Source organism: Rhipicephalus microplus, chromosome 3, assembly GCF_043290135.1.
Source record: "Rhipicephalus microplus isolate Deutch F79 chromosome 3, USDA_Rmic, whole genome shotgun sequence".
In the NCBI taxonomy this organism is placed as follows: Eukaryota; Metazoa; Arthropoda; class Arachnida; order Ixodida; family Ixodidae; genus Rhipicephalus; species Rhipicephalus microplus.
Window position 1 is genome coordinate 92,311,220 of NC_134702.1, and position 15,680 is coordinate 92,326,899.

General features: G+C 42.0%; 1 protein-coding gene across 1 annotated transcript; it reads right to left on the reverse strand.

Annotated features, from left to right (window-relative positions):
* Positions 1 to 252: 252 nt before the first annotated feature.
* On the reverse strand, positions 253 to 14,538 carry LOC142803832 (ketosamine-3-kinase-like). The gene is made up of 8 exons (XM_075889980.1): positions 14,329 to 14,538; positions 13,883 to 14,033; positions 13,702 to 13,785; positions 12,678 to 12,778; positions 12,449 to 12,599; positions 7,631 to 7,826; positions 5,900 to 6,074; positions 253 to 899 (listed from the first exon to the last, which is right to left on the reverse strand). The coding sequence occupies exons 2-8, from the start codon at positions 14,021 to 14,023 to the stop codon at positions 836 to 838; spliced, it is 912 nt and encodes a 303-aa protein (XP_075746095.1). The 5' UTR covers positions 14,024 to 14,033; positions 14,329 to 14,538; the 3' UTR covers positions 253 to 835.
* Between the last annotated feature and the right edge of the window lie 1,142 nt (positions 14,539 to 15,680).

Below are 15,680 nucleotides of genomic sequence, written 5' to 3' on the forward strand. Positions count from 1 at the left end.
AGAACAATAAGCTGACAAGTACCAACAAGAGCGTTGCTACGCTGTTTGAAAAATTGCCCCGTAGGACGGTCTAGTGTCTAATGTAGTTGGCTGCTGACCCGCAGGTCGCGGGATCTAATCCTCGCTGCATTTTAGATGGAGGCGGAAATTCTGTAGGCCCGTGTGCGCAGATCTGGGTGCGCGTTAAAGAACCCCAAGTGGTTGAAATTTCCGGAGCCCTCCAGTACGGCGTCTCTTATAATCATATGGTGGTTTTGGTACTTGTTAAACCCCACATATCAATCAATGCTATTTGAAAATGATGGGAATAGTTTGTGTGACGATGGCCAGAACTTTTGGAAACCCTAACATATTGTTTGTACGAAGTGGATGTTGATGCGGTTGGGGCTGAATGACAGACCAGGTCTGAAAGGATCGGCCCAATCCCAAAGTTCCTACTTTTTCTGAAGTGAACAACACTAAAACAATTTTTAATGTTTGTAACGACGTTACAACAATCGTAAACAAGTCCTCTAAAGAGTTGAAATTTTGCAACATATTTGTGTGCGCCTGCAAGCATGCAAAAATTTAGCTGCATCATCAGATCTCTGTTTGGTCCACATACTCTTCACTACAGTTTCCGTTCTTTTAGCAAGCCACCCAGAGTCGTTCGTACAGTTGTGGCGCATCCACCGGAAAGACACTGGTATAGCAACATTCAACAAGCACAGGCTGACAACAATGCAACAGTCACAATGGTAACAACATCAGTGGCCACAATGACGACGAATGGCAGGAGGCATCGCCAGTGACGCTTTGGCGTAGAGCGATGCCGTTACGTTCACAATGCGAGTTCTCACTTCAGGAGGCGCCTCATTGTGGAAAGAGAAGAGCTGCGGTAGCCACCACCGAAATGGTTCCTGTAAAACGTGCAGCTACAGATCAAAATCACTCCAACGTTTCAGTGATAAAAATTTGTTTTAATAAAAGCGGCTTTTTCAAACAAAATAAAAAATAGCCCATTGACAGTACAATCTTGGAGAATAGTTACGGTAAACTGGTTTTTTGTGTGTGTGTGTGTGTGTGTGTGTGTTTGTCTAACTTCATGCCTCAACATTTCTTATAACAGTGTTCTTGTGATGGATCACCACACAACTTTTGATTGGACATAAAAACAGTGTTCTTAAAGGCTAGTGAAGTAAGGATATTGTCTTTCAATAAATCAACATTGCTATGGCAACACTAATCACAAAGAGGATTGTATACAGAAAGGACGCTACAGCTACTAAGTGACTGTGTGAAGGGTTCCTAAATGAAGAGAAAAGACAGTGGAGTTTCGATTATACGTCGCCCGGTTTCACGATGACCGGCATTTTACGATGTATCGGTTTGGTCTCGGTTAAATCCACACAGAAATAATGTATTAAAATCTTTCTTTATGCCATACAGTTTTCGGCCAACCCCGCTAAGGTTAGGTTAGGTTAGGTTAGGTTAGATGCTCCACACGGTGACTTAAGTTCTTTTTATATGACCGTGGAGGACTCGTATAAAGCCGTGCTCGAACTGTTAATCTTTCAATTCGATGAAAACCAAAATGAAATTTTCAACTTTGTAAACAACCTCTATATGCTCGTTGAAAAGATTGTGCCCAAAAAAAACTGCATGGAAGAGGTGTCCCCTCCCAGTGCTGGCAAAAACTTTTTCTTTGATGCTGTGCTCTCTTTCTATATAAACAGAGGGACTATCCGCAACTTTAACCGCTTCTCTAACTTTCCCATCTTACGACGACATTAAGATTCCGTCGGGAAAAAAAAACACCTTTACGCCAATCAAACGTTGACCAAGTGTTCACGCGTGCAAAATATGAACTTGCGTATCCCTAGGTTGACGATTGGAGAAGTAGAGTGTGAGACAGGATGTCCTTCTTAGAATGAAAAATTTATTCTCCTGAAAATTCATGCACTTCTACACACGCCGCGATGACATGTGTAGGTATCCGGAGCCGTTACTTGGTCAAACTCTATCCACACAGAGTAGCTCCAGCTGGCTGAAAAGGTAATAATTTTATGTTTTCTGTCCATAAAAACAATTCCTGGTCGACATACAGCTGATCTCCTGCCTTTGTCCCACTCGCAGTCACAGGCTTGCAGGCGCATAAGGGCACGACGCATCTGCTTTCACCGTGCAAAATTACGCTCACTTGACGTAGAATCATAACAAAAACGGGAGATCACTAGTGACACTTCACAAGGCCACAAATTACAACATGCACAGATCAGTTGTCGCGCACGAAGGCATTCTATGCACACTCGTGGTCAGTTGCCATTATGTGATAGCGATGACACTGTGTTTGACTCTTCTAATGGGAGGCTATTGGCAACATGGTTCCACTTTCGTCTTCACGTGCAGGCAATTTTCGGATTCTATTTATTGCTAAAATATGTGCGCAGGATAGAATTCTGTTTAAATTTGACATTAAGGACTCGCTGACACCTCTTTCAACTAAGTAACGCTGTTATTAGCTGCCACCGACAAGAATAATTTAATTAATCACCCTTCCTAGCAGAGGCACAAGGTCGTGCCGTGGGCTTATTCAGGCGATCTGTACCCATTTTTTTTTAAAGAAAAATAAATGATTTTATTTATTCAAGAAAGATAATACATAGAAATAATATACAGCAACACTGAGTGTCACAGCCTATATTTTCAGTTTTTCGATTATACGACACCCAGATTATACGAACATTTTACTTCGTCTCCTGAAAGTCGTATAATCGAGGTCTCACTGTATACTACACTCAAACCTCAATATAGCAAACATGGATATAATGAAATATCGGTTACAATAAAGTAAATAAAAAATAGTCTTGCAATTGACATAGTGTTGAGAACAAACCTTTATAACAAATTTTTGCACACTATAACAAACTTATTCGTGTAAGATGCAACTTTGTTATAATGACATCTGAGTGTACTACGAATCACCACACACATGGCTAAAGGCTAATCATAGAAAGAAAACCCTCTTTTTAACTAGTCCTCAACACAATTTCACACTTGCCTGTCAGACCACAATAGCTTCGCTTTATGTACATTCAAACACGTAGCACATTATTTTTCATTTTCATGCTGCAGTTGGTGGTAACACTTAGGAGTAGTTTTTCAACCGACAAAAGTGGCTCAGATGAGCATATGTGCGGCAACGAGTAACGCTGCTTGCACCATTATCACTAAATGTGACATATGTAGAAAACAAAGACTACAAGTTAGTTTGCAATATCTTAATACAAGACTACATGCACTGCAAGTAGCACAACATCAGTGTGATAATGAATGCTTTTATTTTATAACAATTTGTTGAGCCCATAACTTTGTGCTTTGCAGAATATTTCCAAGGTCACATTGAGCACGTGCTGAAGAACCTCGGGTTTTCTAAAATATGTTGAAGACCTCCAGCTGTCTCAAACCAAGGCAACTTTCTAAAACTAATCACTGATGCCAAATTCGTAGGCTTGTGGAAAGAGTGACTTTTAGGTTTGAAGCGAATTGTATTTTGGTTTGAATAATTTCGAATTGAATTTGAGTAGTATATATCATATATTATAATTCGACTGATTGATATGTGGGGTTTAACGTCCCAAAACCACCACATGATTACAAGAGACGCCATAGTGGAGGGCTCCGGAAATTGCGACCACCTGAAATTCTCTAACGTGCACCCAAATCTAAGCACACGGATATATTATAAATCAAAATGAGCATATCTGTCATGAACTAACTAGCCTGTATAATATTTTAAATTTTTAAATTGAAACAAGGCATTTGCAAATGTCATTCCTTGTGGTTCAGAGGAAGTGGAAGTAACACAGAATATTAGCAGGACTAGAGTTTCGGTGGAATGCAAGTGATAACCTGTAAAATATATGAAGTTCTAAAATTTACTATATCTAAAGCATATAAGCAAGTATAACAAGCTTTTAAAACTAAAAAAATTATGAACTATTAGACGGTTACATGTTCATTTAATTTTTAATTTTCAAGCGGGGCTTCGCAGCAGTGCAGATTTTTCCTGGACAAGTGTATTTACAGTACAGCACCCCTTTAATGCAATGGAACCACCTTTACAAAAAGTGACATGCGGATTAACATTGGCTTCGAGATCTTGGAGTGGCACCCTCTTGCATGTGACATCAATTTGATGATTCCACTTTGAACTGGGCTACAGCCGCCGCAGCTCCTGTATACAGATCGTGTGCGTGTGCTCCACATGGAAACTTCGCCGATTGATTGATTGATATGTGGGGTTTAACGTCCCAAAACCACTATATAATTATGAGAGACGCCATAGTGGAGGGCTCCGGAAATTTAGACCACTTGGGGTTCTTTAACGTGCACCCAAATCTGAGCACACGGGCCTACAACATTTCCGCCTCCATCGGAAATGCAGCCGCCGCAGCCGGGATTCGAACCCGCGCCCTGCGGGTCAGCAGCCGAGTACCTTAGCCACTAGACCACCGCGGCGGGGCGGAAACTTCGCCGAACTAACAGCCTTGCGGTGGTCAATGAACACATTCAACAGCTGTTTTCAAGTGTGATTATAATCTTTTAGTTGCGGCCCAATGGACAGGGCCAGAAATTCCTTCGAATGGCAGACGAGTGCACCGAAGCCACTGACCGCATTGCGGGTAAGAAAGTGTAATTATGTGTGTGTGTGTCCTCACTCGTTAACACACTTTTCGCCGTGCGACACTATTTGTTCAGGTGTTGTTTTTTTCTATATTTTAGTAACCGTGCCTTATTTCAGCACCTACAAGATTAGATAAAGCATCTGAAACATCGCGGTGTCTCATCAAGGGCGATGCGGTGTACAATGCAGACCACGTTGTTGAATGCGCGGTCGAGGCTGTAAACAGAGATCGCATCACCATCGTGGCTCTCGTCCTCCAAACAAGTAGACTTGCCAACCCGCCACACGTCTCCGTCGTGATAGACTGCGGTGAAGTCTACGCGTGTAACATAACATGTGTGAAGCATGTTGAGGCAATGTCTTCGTGTAACCTAACATAGAAGTTATGTTCACTGCGGGTCTGCAGTTGCTGTCAAGCTCATAACACATTTTGCATGGCGCTAATGTTTCTAAATTAAAAGCCTGGTTACCACTCTGAACTAGTTTGAATATTTAAAGCAGCGACACTTCTTAACTTAATAATTAAATATTTAAGTGCGGTGCTACAAGTTTCTATTACTTCTGTAAATAAAAAAAGACCATAAATATTTTACAGCTCCGAAAATTTGTATTGCCTTTACAACATAAGACTGCAGGTGGAGAGGTGGAGTATAAATTCATATTTTATGCATGAGCCTAGGAAGGCCAATAAAACAGCAATATAGCATAGTTGACATAATCTATATGTGCCTTTTAACATTTTACATTGCGCAGCACTCCTCGCAGAGACAAGCAGTGGCCCTCAGTTATATCAAACAAAGCACTGTGCTTTCAAGATAAGTTAAAATCGGAGACCCACGGTTGTCCTAACAGCGGTGGTAGCCATCACATATCAGATAACCAACTGAACTGCTTCTTCGTCGAGCTTTATCCCGCACGGTTGTTTCTATACGGCACCAGACTTCAAAACGAAAGCGAGTGAATGCCCAGATTGATGTCAAACAAGCGCCGTTCTCAGCGCCGCCATCAGTGACACACCAGGCCAATACACCCATTTGTTCATTTCAAATGAACACCCATTTGTTCTTCCAAATTCCTAATATTTTAATTTCGAATGCACACTGCATTATTAGTTCGAATATTCGAAGCATTCGAATATTCGCACAAGTCTGCAAATCTGGGACTACTGTTCAACATCTCTCCTCCACTCACCCTTCAGTACGTGTTGTAAACGCATGGGATGCTGTTACCTACCAGTGGTTGAGGTAGTGGAAGAGATGATAGAAGTCCAGCCTCTTCTCAAAGCCCGCCGCCTTGGGTATAACCTTGAAGTACGCCGAGTAGAATTTGCCGTCAAAGCCTCCAAACAGCTTCGCTATGGACAGCTCAAACTCCGCGTGCCCGTAATACGATGCTGGATCAAAAATAACTGCAAAGAAATGACATAAACACTTTTATTTTATTTTTTACTTTGCTTTCATGCATGCTTGAGGAACAGACACTGTGAATAAAGCATGCTTTGGATAAGATCACTGATGTCTACAGATTATCACACAGCTAAAAACAACATGAATCTAAACAATTAAGGTGAAATAGGGACACCTCCCAAATGTTTTCAAAGGTGAGTAAACTTTGACACCTTCATGGAATGCACACCACTTGCACATGTATGTGCAGGCACATAAAGAGAAACTAAACAATCCATTTTAGGGACTTGCAGACAACCTTGGCAAATTCTGCAATACAGTTAAAAAAAGTGGTGCAGCTACACAAGTGTCAAGTGAAAGTTGAGCTGTTTTTTACATAAAACTACTAGCCTGCCTCAATATTACATTGCTTAGTTTCATGTGAAGCAAGCCAGAAACAACTCAAATACGAAGATGCAAGTTACCCATACTGCACGCAAAATTCCTAAACATTCCTTGTACTGAATAGTGTCCTGCCAGAGTTGCATGACTTCTGAAATAATCAAGTCATGATTGCTGGGTCACACAGAAAGTCCACATTCTGCTGCACAAATGTAGCTGCTGTCATGGTGTGATAGGGAACACCTTATTTGTACAACTAAACTCGAATGAACTAGCTTCTGGAATGAAGTAAAGAACTTTAGATGTTAAAGTTATCTATGACGTGATTAGTGCATGGAAAGACTAAGACAAACAGCATCACATATATTTAATAATCTATCAACAGTGAAGTACAAAGTTAAAACAAGCCTACATTGTATTCAAGAGAGTTTACAATAGTCAGGTACAGCTCCAGAAGGCAGTGGCATATCAACCCTAAAAGGTGGCAGCGCCCAAGCCTGTATCGGTGGCTGCATGCTAGAGAGTGATGCCTCATTCTGTACAGCCAGTGACTCCACTATTGAAGAACATCGTGCCCATGAGAGGAACTGCTATTTCTTTAGTTGAAAAGCCTATTGGCAACCCTGCTTCGGTCATCTAAGTTGTATTCGGCCATGAAAAGACAATTGTTGTTTCCCAAAATACACTCAAACCTGAATATAATGAACCCAGATATAATAAAATATTGGTTATAATAAAATCGATGAAGAATAGTCTTGCAACAAATGTAGTGTAATGAATATACCTTTATTACGAGTTTTCAGATATCACGAATTTATTTTTGTGTAAGATGCAACTTTGTTATAATGAGGTTTAAATGTAATGAGGTTGAATGTATGTGACTGGACACCAACTAGCCCCGCAACAAGCCGTTCTGCTAGGCTCCCAGTAAATAGAAATATCTTAAACAGAACAACTGCCTTTAACAAGACTGGTCTCCTACTTGTAATTTACAGCCTTATTCATCAAATTAAACATGGTCCCTACAGGTTCCATTTAATGAGAGCCTACTGCATATGCGCATTTTATAAGTGCCAGTACATCTGCATCCTTCCTGAATAGACATTGTGAAAGGCAGCGAGAGAGAAGGCATCCTATCAAGGGTGCGAAGCAGTTAACTGGGATAACAGAAGCTTACTCGGTCCGTCCTCGTACTCAGCCACATTTCCGCCCCAGAGGTCACCGTGAATGAGAGCAGGCTCAATTTCCAGGCCCTCAAAGAAGGACGGCACCTTGTGAACCAGCAGAGACCACAGTTCCTGAGCCTCGCGGTCGTGGTACTTTTCCTGGGCCATTCTCACTTGGGCGTCAATACGCTGCCGGCAAAAGAATTCCTGCGCAGGACCAACAGAGGGAAGCAACAGCCATGTCTATGCAATGCTAAGCAAAATCGTGATGCCTAAAAGAGAGTGTGTTAGAAGCCCATGTAAAAAACTGGCTAATACTGGATATACAGTAAAACCTCATTACTTTGGAGTCAATGGGGCCGCGAGGAATCTTCGAATTAAGCGAGCTTTATGAATTAGCAGAACTTACAAAAATTGGGATGCAAGGCTTTTGGAATTATTCGAGGTAATCAGGACGGGTCGTTTGCTGTGCCAGATGGTTGTGCCAGCGACTTCAAGGGTTATGTTTTCCCACAACACTTAATTTTGCCCCAAATATGGAGGAACGGCTGATTTCATTGCTGCCGAAAAAAAAATTAATATGCTGTCGTTACCAAACTAAAATTCGCACCTGCGAAAACCAAGACATGCCTTACTGTAACACAGTAGTGACACGCGGGCAGCATGTCGCCTGCTCCTCGATGCGAGAGCGCCTCATGATGTGACCATTCACCCATTCTTTCTGGTAAAGTAAATTGTTAAATAATGGTCAGTGCGACGGAATTCGTGATATTTTTCGACTGAAAAACATGATCATTCAAGCTTTCAAACTTAGATTTTGAAGCAGGCATTGCAGGCAAGAACTTCACCAGCAGTGCAAGCGCGCAAAGTACAGGAGTCACCGGCAATCAGAGGTTCACATACATTGCGAATTCTGCCAAACCATCCTTTATTAAATTTCTTTACAATCACCATAGCAATGCGTGAATTATGACGCACTGATGTAGCGAGAAACATATGCTGCCAGCATCATTGCTGTTTTGCAGTGAAGCATGTCTTGTTTTCCACAGGGATACGTTTCAGTTGACCACGATTTTTTTTTTTTTTGTGGGAGGGGACTGAAAATAACAAAGCTTGGGTGCTTATCCCTTTCAGACGCCACCTATAAAAAACTGTCTGTAAATGTGTCAAATCACTACAATGTCACTTCAAGGCACTAAGTATTTTATTACAACAATAATGGAATAAATATAGCATTTATATGTGTAATAGAGACTCATAATAATTAAGTGGTAATTAATTATCTCTTTACCCTGACATCATTGGTGCTTACTTTTGGCACCAACAGAATAAAATCTCAGGCTAGGAATGTAGTGCACAATTCATTTTTGGTTGTGTCCATTTTTAGCAAAGAAACATTCTGCTTTTCACATTGGTAAGGAAGCGGCATGTCACACGGCTTGTCAAACATGTAGTGTCTTCAGAAAAGTGATTATATGTATCAGTACACTGAAAAATGAGGTTAAATAAGGACAAACTTATTACGCAGGAGGTTCAATTCATCCAAAGTAATATATATCTTCCTCAACCTTAGCATCTACTTGCTGTAAATAGCAAAAACGAGTGATGCACACAATTGTGTACATAGCGTCTCAAAGGATTAAGCTGCGACTCATCAGTATCACTACGTTTCATTATCTTCTGGTTCTTGAGGGCCGTTGTTTCCACAGATTTGTGGCGAAACTAAGATTGGGAGTTGGTATGTACATGGCAACCGAGGTTTTTCGAATTAACCAGACTGGTGCTGACCGTCGCTTCAAATTATCTACTCAGACTTGCATTGCGAGATACGGGGCTGTGAAAATATTTTGAATTTAGTGGAATTTTGAAATAATTGAGTTCAAATTAGTGAGGTTTTATTGTAAATGATAACTTTTATGCTTAAAGGAACACTGAGGAGAAAGACAATTTTTTTAATACTAGAAATTACCTTTTGTACAATACCAAAATCACCACACTTGCTACAAGAAGACGCCCAAGAAAATGTGGAAAAAGAAAATGTGGGTGGACCCAGTACCTTCAAATTCCTGCATAAATCGTCCCAATGTCGTAAATTTTGACGGCATGTACTAGGGCATACGTAATTCTCAATTAGTAAAAATAAAGTACATTGTTCCCTAAGCTGACCAGAGACTTAACACACAAAGTTTCAATGAATTTTGTAGAGCCTATTGCACAAAAAAATCTTAAAAATTCACTTTGAAATTTGTAATGTCATGTGCACATATTTCAATGCAAAACATAAAAATGAAACCCGAATTTCCTCTGTAGCAATATGCCTATGATAGTGAAATTCACTACATTAGTGCTCTCAGAATGCACTTAATCAAGGCAAACAGATTCATTGTTCCACTGTAGTACTCTAAATTTAAAGGGGCCCTGAAACACTTTTTTCAAGTAACCATGGAATAAATTTACTGGAAGAGCTACTGCCTCACGAATTCAGCGCTGCAAAATTTTAAGAATCCATCCAGTGCGAGTGGAGTTACAAAGGTTTGTCGCATGCTGCAATTGCATTCTCTCTTCTCTCGTCCTGACAAAAGAGCTGCAAGCTAAGCAGGGAGGGATGGCAGGGCCACAGAAAAACGTTATGCACGCCTCGTGACCTTGAGCACTTTTTCTTTCTTTTTTCTTCAAATGCACGGCTTTTTCAGTGTGATCGCGCACGCGTGGACAAGTCTGGGCCTCCCGTGGCAATCTCTGTAACGAACGAGCACACCATGTTCAAATCAGCCAATGGCTGATAGATGGGCTTGCTACGTGTGCTTTTTGGGCATATTTTGTGATTTGTCAAGAGAAGAGAAAGTAATTTATAGCTGACTGATAATTTATTGTGAATTCCAGGCCACGTGCTGCACTATAATATTTGGCTCATGTTGTCGGGAGAATCTACTACCAATCGGCAGCGTCTTCTAGACATGATCAAAAAAGTTTTGCCGAGCCCCTTTAAGAAGTGTAAAATCCACAATTTTGGGTGATAGGTACGATTCTTCTCTCTATGATGACTCATTAGGACAGATATTTGAAAATAACTAATCAAATACATTTAGCTTGCAATCAATTATAATTTGTGATTGATTACATTTATTTGATTACTCTTCTTGCACATGAACAATTGCTGCAATTTAATTCTTTTTCTGTGACAGATGGCATGTGACCAGTTATTATATTCATAAGACAAGCTGTTCTAACAGAAGGTTCAGCACATATCACATGCATTTAGTGTGAGCTATGTTAGCCAAGTGACATTCTTGGATTGAAGTAGCCTCACATATGCACATGTTTTGACAACCAAGCCTCAGCACTAGGCATTTGTTGCCACATTCTAATGGCAAGTCGCAAGGCCAGTATTGTTGTTATCGCACTCTCACTCCTCTGTGGTCATTCGACAGGACATGGAATTTGTTCCAACAAATGACCCAACCGTGCCTTGGAATTTGCGACGTTAATGAAATTCTCTTACATAGTGGATGACGCTGGTGCATAGACAACGAGCATGCTATCCTTAACAATACATACAAAAAGTGCACGCATGCACTTTTTATGATAAACCACTATAACACAGCTTGCACAAAGTCCCACAAGGCCCAGTCACAGCTGCGCAGCTGGGCACCTAGCTAGTCCTGGTTTGGCTGGGCTTTTGTTATATCTCTCCTCTTTTTCTCACCCCTTGCTTTACTATAGTATAAATGATTATGCTTGTTTTCATTTTTTATCTTTGTTTTTAGTTCACGTCTCTCTCTTTCTCTATATGTCTATTCAGTTCTTTGTCTTTCTATATTTCTCTGTCCTTGTTTCTTTTCTTTCTCTCCTTTTTTCCCTCTCTTTATTTGTATTTCCCCTTCTCTCTCTTTGAACTCATTCTCCTCTCCTCCTCAACCTCAATTTCCTTTGCCTCTCCCTTTCTATAGAATACTAATCAATGCTATGCTATTCACCGCTAGTAAATAATGCATGCATTATCTATAACCATCCGTCAATAAAACTTTACTCGTAACACTGACACAAAGTAGTCAATCGCAATGTCATGTGTTGGGAACTCTTTTGTCTTACAAAAGTGTTAACAGTTATTTCTATGCTTTTTGTTGACCCTCTTTGTTTTCAACAAACTTTTTGTTGACATGCAACTGAACTGCATGTGCGATTTTTGTAAGGGCTGCTGTTTTAGGTTTTCTCCTTCTCAGAATGTATGCCATGTTCCAATATTATAGGCAGGTGCAAAAACATACAAAATGAAGATAACACACACAAGTGGCATCTTCTCTATATATGTGTTGGATTTGACACTTTGTATGTATTGTCATTCTTATGAACATACTATTTCTTGGTTTGTGCCCACAATGTTCAACGGACCTCAACCAAGGGATTCATAGATGCGGTGAGCCACGGAGAAGAATATATTAGGTGAATTATTAAGGGACAAGAAATGAGCAGAGTGGGTCAGGAAACACGCATAGGTTAATGACATCTCATATGAAATGTCATTATGGACAGGGCATGTAGCGACAAACCAATGTAACGGCTGATCATGAAGAGCAACATACCGGATTCCAAAAGAAAGCAAGTGAAGCACAAGGAAGACAGAACTAGGCGGGCAGATAGAGTGGAAAAGTTTACAGAAATAACGTGGCTACATCTATCACACAATCGGGTTAACCAGAGAAACATGGGACAGGCTGCTGTACTGCAGTAGCATAGCCAGGTCAATGATGACAGCCAAGTAGTCCAAGAAAATGCTATTAAATGTTTAAACATAACGTCAAGGATATTCTGTGCAGTACGTAGCTTACCACCCAGTCATCATGCCAGCTATTATCCAGTGGCAGGTACCCGCAGCAGGTGGTGACGTCAAAGCCAAACTGGTCCACGTAGCCAGACTCATTCCGGGAGCCGTGTACCGAGCTTCCCTCGTCCCGTTTGCGGCTGTTGTGCAAATGCATGCTGCAAGATAGGGTTTGACAGGTGACAGCGCGTCAATTAGTCACGCGTCGCCACACGCCCGGCCCCGAGGTTGGGCACCTTGCCAGTTGCTTGCCCAGGAGCTCCGAGTGGCGGCTCAATTGGCGCATCCGCACGCTCTCCATAACCAGGGCCGCACCGCCAGAAGGGTTGTCAACCACCTACACGAGGGGGCATTTGTCAGTGCCACTGGAGGCCCCAGCAATTAAGCTGCAGTTATTCAAGCAACCCTACTCTTTCTTTTTCCCAACAGTCACACAAATGCTGCTTGCACACAAAAAAATGAGAGCCAACACAAGTGACACGTAGGTGCCAGTCTGGCCTCACTGTCATAAATTGTTGAAAAGGGGGGTGTGAAACTTGGCAAAGGAAAAAGATAAAATAAGCCCAGTTTGCACTGTTGTAGTTTACTTCTCTTGAAATACTAATCATGCAGTGACAGTATTTAATTGAGGGTGCTATTTGTTTTATAGAAACAAGAGAGGAAACGTATCACAATTACGATTATGGTGATACAAGATAGTTTTTATATAGTGCGGCTTGCGACCTTGAATCTCAGAATGCCTTTAGATGCAAAACTATCCTTAACTCTGTTGCCGACATTTATAAACGCCAGAACACTTCTTCTAATGACTATTTGCAGCTAGATATCATACATGCTCACAAGCAAAAGGTTCCTTTATGTTTGCATGCAGACGTGCAATTTCAGGAGAGAAATAAAAAATATAGCAAGAACGTGTACTGCTAAACATCTGAGCAAACTATTACACTATGTGCATCACTGAATTTATAGCTTGCAGATCATACACTCGTCTTCACATTGAGCAAAACGAAAATGGTTTTTGCGAAGGCCGTTAATATCTACGAATGTCACCTTGACTTTCGCTAGAAAGACAGTTAGTGCACAGAATGAATTCTTCGCCGATCGAGTCAGAATGTGCGGTGAAATGTACTAACACAAGTGCCACTTAAATGTCGCAGGTTTCCGCGAATCACACAACAGCATTTAGTAGTATATATCCGACACTCCTACTGAGTTTTCGGGGGACGCTTCGAAATATATCGCGACAGTTAATATACTTACGACGTACGGCTTCGGTACTTTCACGGTCTCCGTCTCCAGGATAGCCTTCAAGGCCGCGTACTCGCCATCGAACATCGTCCGTGCCTGCACAAAGAAGCGTACAGTAAGTCGTAAATTATCGTGCGCTTCCGGAACGCGTCCCGAATCATCTCGCTCAAGACAAGAGAAACCCGCAACTTACCTGTGGCTTGGAGTTTCTCTTAATAAACACTTCACCATCGTCGGTTTCGAACGCTTCGCCTTCGTTGATGCAGCCACTGCCTCCGCGGCCAGTAGCGCGGAGTTTCTTCGTTTTTAGCGCTTCTTTGATCCTTGCCTCCATCGTAGCCGGCCTAGAACGACACGAATGGACGACATGGGCTAGGCGAGCCGCACTAAATATAGCGCGCGAACAACAAGTCTCTCTCCCGTGCAATCTCGCGCATCACGTCGCCGAATCTGAAAGCGAACGGGCACCACTCCGTCGCGATGTCAACAACCGCGACCGAGCGATAAAGCGCGGCTGGCGCGGGCAACCGAGAAAAAAACCAGCGACTCGCGCAAGTGTGTACTCGAGATCAACACCCAGTTGCGAAGTTGCACTGCGACAGGTGAACAATCAAACGAGGCGCAGCTAATACACGTTACCACGGATGTCGTCTGCTGCTTCTTTCTCTGAAGACCGCGGAGACGAATGGAGCTCCTGCTGCTCGGTAGAGTGGCTTCCCAGCACGTCACTCCTGCACGAAGTACTGCGAACGACAGCCTACTCTTCGTAGTACCTGTAGCGGTGATCCAATTATCGAGGAGCACTTAGACAACATATCAAAACGACTATGAGTTCCAACACGTCTTTGGCGCCACAGCGTCGCGATCTCTGGTAGGCGTGTTGTCCGCCTTGCTGCGGTGTGTCCATCCGCCGCATACCACCGCGTAGCAGGGGTGATGTGCGGTGCGCGCGGGCGACGGGCCGGCGCGCGGCGTTCTGTTTCGGAAGTATCTGGCGTGTAGGTCACGAAAATAAGCCGCCGTGAAAAGCGGGGAAACAACGGTACGTCGCTCATGTCCTGCTGAATGCGCCCCGCTTATTATGCGCGGGAATCGTTCGCGGCCGACGCTGCGCCTTTCATCAGGCGGGTCAATTTTTAGAAGGACGAGACTTAAGGCATTTCGTCGTGTGTACACGCACAAGAAGTTAACATGTAGCGGACTGGAACTATTAAACATGCTTCTAAAGAAGCGCTGTCCAGCAATGAAGGAGACGCTTAAAGAGGCAGAGACGTTAAGGGGCACCGGCGATAAAATGAGTACCTGTAGATCACTCAAATGTTTCTAGTGCAACGATTAGAAACTTGGAGAACACTTGAGCTCCGCCTTCATGTTTGTTTACGTATAGATGCAATATAAAAGAAAAATTAAAATAAGCTGGAATTAAGTTATCGTGCACAAACTCATTTTACAAATGCTGGCATCTCATGGAGTGCAAAATTTCAGTTTCGTAAAGACAGGAACAAGGAAGCAAACTTCACCCATTGTGCTTAATTGCTCCTTGTATACACGCTTTCAAAGCTGCTGTCCTTTACATAGCAGCAAAACCTTTTGTAGCTTTATACTGGTATCATACAAGGTGCAATTCTGATAGCAATTAAGCTCAAATAAAATCAAAATTTTCAGCAGTGATTTGCTCACTTAATTGAGCCAATAATTGAGCCAATCACGATAACAATATGAGATGTAGATCAGGTCTGACTACGATCAAAAGTGGCTGTGTGACATCGGTATTAAAACTTGTAAGCATATCCAGCTCTACATGGTATTAAAGCAAACATGTATACTAATTATACACCAGCGCACTGAAAGCTTTAATGCAAGTAGTGAGCTCCTTTATTGCACAGTGTTAAGACGAAATACGAGTTCAGTCGATTCTCATCCGGTTAAAAAATAATTATGATATTCATCAGAATTTCGTTATTTGCGCACACATCAGCAAAAAAAGATAA